The sequence below is a fragment of the Hordeum vulgare genome, chromosome 1H (genome assembly GCF_904849725.1).
Source record: "Hordeum vulgare subsp. vulgare chromosome 1H, MorexV3_pseudomolecules_assembly, whole genome shotgun sequence".
Taxonomy (NCBI): Eukaryota; Viridiplantae; Streptophyta; class Magnoliopsida; order Poales; family Poaceae; genus Hordeum; species Hordeum vulgare.
In genome coordinates this window covers 23,309,377-23,315,673 of record NC_058518.1, presented here as the reverse complement: position 1 = coordinate 23,315,673, position 6,297 = coordinate 23,309,377, and the positions used below count along the sequence as shown (strand labels likewise).

Sequence of the window (6,297 nt, the reverse complement as noted above, 5' to 3'; positions counted from 1 at the left end):
AGGAACCGAGATAGATCTGGGCCCTCCCAATCAGGCCCAAGCTAGGGCCCCACAGATGAAACTCCATAGCGTCCAAGCCAGGGCCGATGTCCCCCTATTTTTTTCTCTTTGTTCTAACCTTTCCGTAACCTTTTGATGAACAGATATTCACTGAAATTAAGGGAGGATTTCCTAACCATTTGTTAAAACATCTAGCCACGTTTGTGACTTGCTCCTGTTGAGAGGAATTAGTAAGTGCATACACATTGATATCTATTATGCAACAGTTAATAAAGTTTATACTGCTCTAAAGTTTAATGTAGATCGTTGTAACCTTTTGATGAACATATACACATTAATAAAAAGGTTTAAAATGAGTAAAATCAGGTGCGTTGCGCAATAAATGAATTTTTTCGCAGATCGGTTGGTACAATATCTGAATTTTCTTAGGCAGGTTGCAGCAGAAAGATGAGCACTGATCCAAGGGTTTTATGTCTTGAAAGAAAGACATATCAAGAGGAATATGCTTGCAAGGAGGAGAAGGAAATACAACAACAACAAAAGGCAGAGTTTATGTCTTACTCGCAACCAGATTCCAGGAAACCAAGATCACACATAATGAAGTCTTTTGTACCTTTATTATTCAGATACTCGTACAGTAAAAACACCTGCTCAATGGGCATCTACTGAGCGGAACTTCCTACCGATGAAACTCCAGTCCCGATCCCGAGCCGCATCCCTGCGGTGGTAGCATCCTCTGCACGTTCCGCTTCTTTCGGATGGCACGATAGACGGAGGCCATCTGCACGCAGGAAGTCTCCAGTTCACGCCCAAGGCATGGGGCGCTTGCACCGCCAAGTCCTCCTCACCAACTTCCTTGACGGCGGCGGCTGTAGGAGCATTGTAGGCAGCACCCAACCACTCCTTGCATCATCGAGATCGCCTCCCCTCCCCCTGTACAACAGAGCCAAGATGAGAACTTGTTTCAAAAGAACAGACGCAAGAGCAACGTGGCAAAGACACTCAACAGAGCCAAGATGAGCAGACCAAGACGGTGAAACAACGTACCTGCAGAGTCTGCGCCGGCGCTGCATGAGCGAGGTGCCAGCGTTGCATGAGAGAGGTGGCACATGACACGAGTGCTGCCACTAACCGGCGATGTGCGAAGGCCATCGAGATGGGAGCCAGTGAAGCTGGAAGAAGACAACACTGTATCGCATTTCTCATGTATGACTACATCGCCACCACACAACTTGAAATTTACCATATATTTCGGTGCCGGCAGGTTCTAGACCATTTTTTCAGCTTTCTTCTAATATCTCATCTAAATTATGTGGGTGAATCCTTTCAACTGTGTAGTACTACTCATCTCATCATGAGTGCAGTTATGATATATTTCTTCAAAGTGCAACGTAGTGGCGCTTTTATAACACGAGAAATGTCATGAGATTTATGCATACATGCATGTACACATTGACATGCAACAGTTAGACGACCACGCCATATTGATGATGCTGGTTTGCAACAGCTAGATCACGCCATACATATGAAGTTATCAGTCAAACCCCCTTGAGTTCCCTACATCTGCTAATTAGTGTTGGAGGTAAGCCTCCTCATCAAGTCTTCTTCCCACAGCGCACTTGGCAATGGCCGTTGTGCAAACCTTTCATTTTACTCCTTCCATCTCGATTTATAAGTGCACCATGTACTTGATGATTTTAGTATAATATATAAGCAACGCAAAGTCTGCCATCAATTTCATTTTTTTATGATAGATTATTCATATATTAATGGTCTAAGTTATGATTAAAACAAAAATAAATTTTAAATTTCCCACAAAAATATTTAAATATGTGCACGCATGGATGATGAGCAGGATGGAAGTAGTAGCCCAACAAGTCAAACTGTTCTCCCTGCCCCATCTGAAAGAGCCTTCCTCCAAAGTTGTCAGAATCATGATTCTGTTGTACATTTTATGACTTTTACTCCCTATGTACCGATTTATTGGTCGTTGGGGGTTTTCAGTATAAAATTCCCATCGAAGGATTATTTTGGTTGTTTCCTAAACTACCCTCCCACCTCTCGTCCACTCTCTCGTGCACAGCCGCTCAGCTCGCACGCTCAGCCGCACAGCCGACCGCATCGCCGGTGCCTCTCCCTCGCCCCGTCGCCTTCTCCGTGACACCCCCGTCGCCGGCGCCCGCGTGGACTCCTCTCCGTTAGCCCCGGTCGTCATCGCCCGCGTGAAATCCTCTCCGTCTTCCACGCGCCGTCGCACCTGTCAAGACTGCATTTTTACTTTCCGGAGGTGGATTCGAAGCGCGGCGGCTCGATCTACAACGCGAGCAGCTGCGGTACGCCGCTCTCCCCCTGCTCGATCTACCCTGCTCCAACTGCTTCAACAGTCCAAGAAACCATAACACCTCCGGTTCCCAGCGGCCTCGGGATCTCCATCGACCGTCTCAGCAAGCCCTACCTCGTCCGGCTCCCGCATCCCCTCCGTTGCTCTCTTGGCCTGCTTGCTTGCTTGCGAGCCCTCCTCTGAATTTGGTTGGTTGGTTACTTTTGTTTCTTCAGCAAGCTAAGAAACAGCAAGTGCTAGGAGTAGTACTCTGAATCCATCAATGCAACTAAATCCATCAATGTGAATCAAGTTGTGACAGGTATCTCTGCATGCTTAATTCACTCAACTTGTTTTGCAGTAGGACTAGTTGCTGGAAATTTACTGAACTTTGTTTCCAGTGGATGCACTGAATTTAACAGAAAAGGTACTCGAGGAGTACATGGAGTTGATACACTGAATTTTGTTTGCAGTAGATACACTGTGATCATATCTGTGGCAGCTAAAAAATGGAACCTCCGCACTCCGACGAGCACCGGAGACAAGATCCGATGAGGGAAGGAGGAACACAGAAGTTTTCCAGGCGCTCGAACACCTACGCCGCCACGAACGGTCCAGGCGCTCGAACACCTACGCCGCCACGAACGGTACTTCCCGTATTTCTTCCCTGAGCAAATCCGCGAGCTACACAGCCGAGAGGGTCTTATACCCGCAAGCACTGACATGCCAGGCCTCGCCCACACGCACTCGCTAGCCCACTCGCCACGCCCCGCACGCGCCGGCTCGCGCCCACGTCCCGCGCTCGACGCGGTCGCCGCGCCCTCCTTGCGCGCCTGACGCGGTCCTCTCTGTTTGGACACTCGCCAACCAGCTCCCATGGCCCCGCGCACACACACGTTGGCTCACGCGCACACACACAACGCGGTTCCGGCTCGCCCGTCGTGCCCGACACGCACCCATATACGCGTCCGGCACGGCCGGCTCTCCGCCGCGGCTTATTGCCCTAACATTCTCCCCCTAAGACGCGGCTCAGAGGAGCCCGGCGTTCTCGACGTCGACGTCCGCCAACAGCGCACGCTCCGCCAGTGGTTCCCTCCGCCACTCGGGGCAGTCCCGCTTGAAATGGCCGCGCTTGCCGCACTTGTACCAACGCCCGCGTCGGTTGCCGTGGTTGCCCGACAGCACACTCCGTTCATCGTCATCGTCGTGCACTCCTCCCTGCTGCCGCTCCCGCGCCCGCCACTGCGCCATGGTCAGCAACAACTGGTCGCCGCCACGATCGCCGCCGTCCTGTCCACGGCGTCGCAGCCTCTCGTCGAACGCCTTGAGCTGCCCCAACGCGTCCTCGAAGAGCATCGTGGATACGTCACAGAATTGCTCAATCCCCACCACCGCCGCGTACAGGCGGTCCGGCACGGCGTCGAGCAATTTCTTAACCATCGCGGCGTCGTCCAGGGTCGATCTGAGCCCCGCGTAATGCGCCGCCATCCCGCTGATCTTTCCTGCAAAAGCATCCAGAGAATCGTCAACGTCCATGCGCAGCCGCTCGGAGTCGCCTCGGAGCGTAGCCAGCCGCGCCGCCCGCACGCGATCGGCCCCGACGAAGCGCGACTTGAGACTGGACCATATCTCCGCCGCGGTCTTCTTTGCGGCCACCTGCAGCAGCAAGTCATCGGAGAGTGCCCGCAGCAGGTAAGCCCGCGCCGGCTTATCTTTCTTGGCGATCACCGCTGACACCGCGTCCTTCGGTGGCACCACCGCCTCCCATAGCCCGGCGGCATCGAGGTCGGCCTCCACCTTGATGGTCCAGGTGGTATAGTTCTTCCCCGTGATCAAAGGGACCGACGTCGACATCGACATCCCTGACCCGCCAGAGTAGGGACCAGCGCCATGGCCGTCGAGCTCCTCGATCACCTGTGGCTCTGATACCAAATGGCAGCTAAAAATGGAACCTCCGCACTCCGACGAACACCGGTGACAAGATCCGACGAGGGGAGGAGGAACACAGAAGTTTTCCAGGCGCTCGAACACCTACGCCGCCACGAACGGTCTAGGCGCTCGAACACCTACGCCGCCACGAACGGCACTTCCTCACTTCCTGTATTTCTTCTCTGAGCACGTACTCAGTCAAATCCGCGAGCTACACAGCAGAGAGGGTCTTATACCAGCGAGCACTCACATGCCAGGCCTCGCCCACACGCACTCGCTACCCCACTCCCCACGCCCCGCACGCGCCGGCTCGCGCCCACGTCCCGCGCTCGACGCGGTCGCCGCGCCCTCCTCGCGCGCCTGACGCGGTCCTCTCTGTTTGGACCCTCGCCAACCAGCTCCCGTGGCCCCGCGCACACACACGCTGGCTCACGCACACACACACACATAGCGCGGTTCCGGCTCGCCCGTCGTGCCCGACACGCACCCATATACGCGTCCGGCTCACCGCCGCGGCTTATTGCCCTAACAATCTGCATCACCACAAAAGTGCTGATACAAAAGCCAGATGTTTTGCTTATTATACTGAACTTTTCCTGAGTAAGTCATATGATTTGCTTTTTCTATCTTGTTAGGTGAGTAAACACTAAATCAGTGTTCAGTAAATGGATGCTCCAAATGTTTAGTGAATGGCTACTCCAAATGATCAGTAAATGGCTGCTCCAAATGATTTGGTGCCTGATTTGGACGGCTACCGTGTGCAGCAGCTGCTCAAGCTTGATTTTTTTACTTGCTTGTGTGTGCAAATCATTCCAATCAGCAGTGTCGCTTCAAATCATTATTACTGAGTGCAGCTCCTCAGCAACATCCGGGATAAGACTGAATTTCTTAGCATTACAATACTTGCTGGAAATCATTCCTGTAATTACAGTATGGTGGTCAGCTTCAAGCATTATTACTGTAATTGCTGCAAATCATCATTGTTCAAATCATTAGTCAGATTCAACATAATCTTTAGGATTAGTCAATTCTTTGGAGTAAATTACAGTACGGTGATGTTCAATATGAATTGGAGTAAATTACAGTACGGTGATGTTCAATATGAATTGGAGTAAATTGCTGGACTAGTGTACTGATGCTGTAATTTCTCTCTTCTCACTTCTCTGAAAGCTCTATTAGGTATTTAGTGGCTAGGATTACTTTCTCTCTTTTCACCTCTCATTTTCTTTCTCTTTCTCTTCTCTTTCTCTTCTACTCCATCCAAATTAAGTGGAGTATTTCTGGTTAATTAAAACTAAATGAAAATTTCCTTTAATCTATTCAAATAAAAAATATTAATTAAATAAAATTAACTTAAGATTTTCCTTTAATGAAAACTAAATGAAATCAATTAATTGAAAACTTTCCTTTAATGAAATCTAAATGAAATTGTTTCACTAATTTAAATATACTCAAGCTGGAGTAAAAAATTAATCATACAAATCATACGAATTATTCAGGATCTCAAGCATCAGTAGCCTCACCACAAGCATCATGACAAACATCAGTAGCCTAATTGTAGATCTCCTATTTAGTGGAATTGTTATGATTTGTTCTAGGTTAATTTCCTTAGGCTTTCTTCCACAATTTCCGTTTCTTTGATTGGAAACATCCACTTCCTGGCTTGTTTGATTTGAGACATCGCTTTCCTCCAAATTCTTTGTATATTCCATACACCTACTCCAAAAAAAATTGCAATGTCTTGCGTATCAGTTCTCTTAAGAATTCCTCCTCTACTCATACACAGTGTATGCAAGGCTACATAAGTAGCAAACTTTTGCTGGTCATTGAGGGTTTTGTATCTTTTAGCAACTTGCTCAACACCTGTACCATCTTCTTCCATTTCATCTCATATATCTCCTTCCATTTTGTTTCCTGCATCTTCATCTATTTCATCCACATCCGCAACATCTTTTGCAGGTGGAGTGTATTTGAGGTCTGGGAGATCCATGTTCTCCTGGAGACATGAAGAAGTTCCATGTTAAGATGAAGAAGACGACCAAGAAGAA

The 6,297-nt window shown here is 49.4% G+C and overlaps 1 protein-coding gene across 1 annotated transcript; it reads right to left on the bottom strand.

Annotated features, from left to right (window-relative positions):
• Positions 1–3,349: 3,349 nt before the first annotated feature.
• On the bottom strand, positions 3,350–3,856 carry LOC123405291. Its single transcript, XM_045099042.1, has one exon. It carries the CDS (start codon positions 3,854–3,856, stop codon positions 3,350–3,352), a length of 507 nt encoding a protein of 168 aa, XP_044954977.1.
• Positions 3,857–6,297: the final 2,441 nt, after the last annotated feature.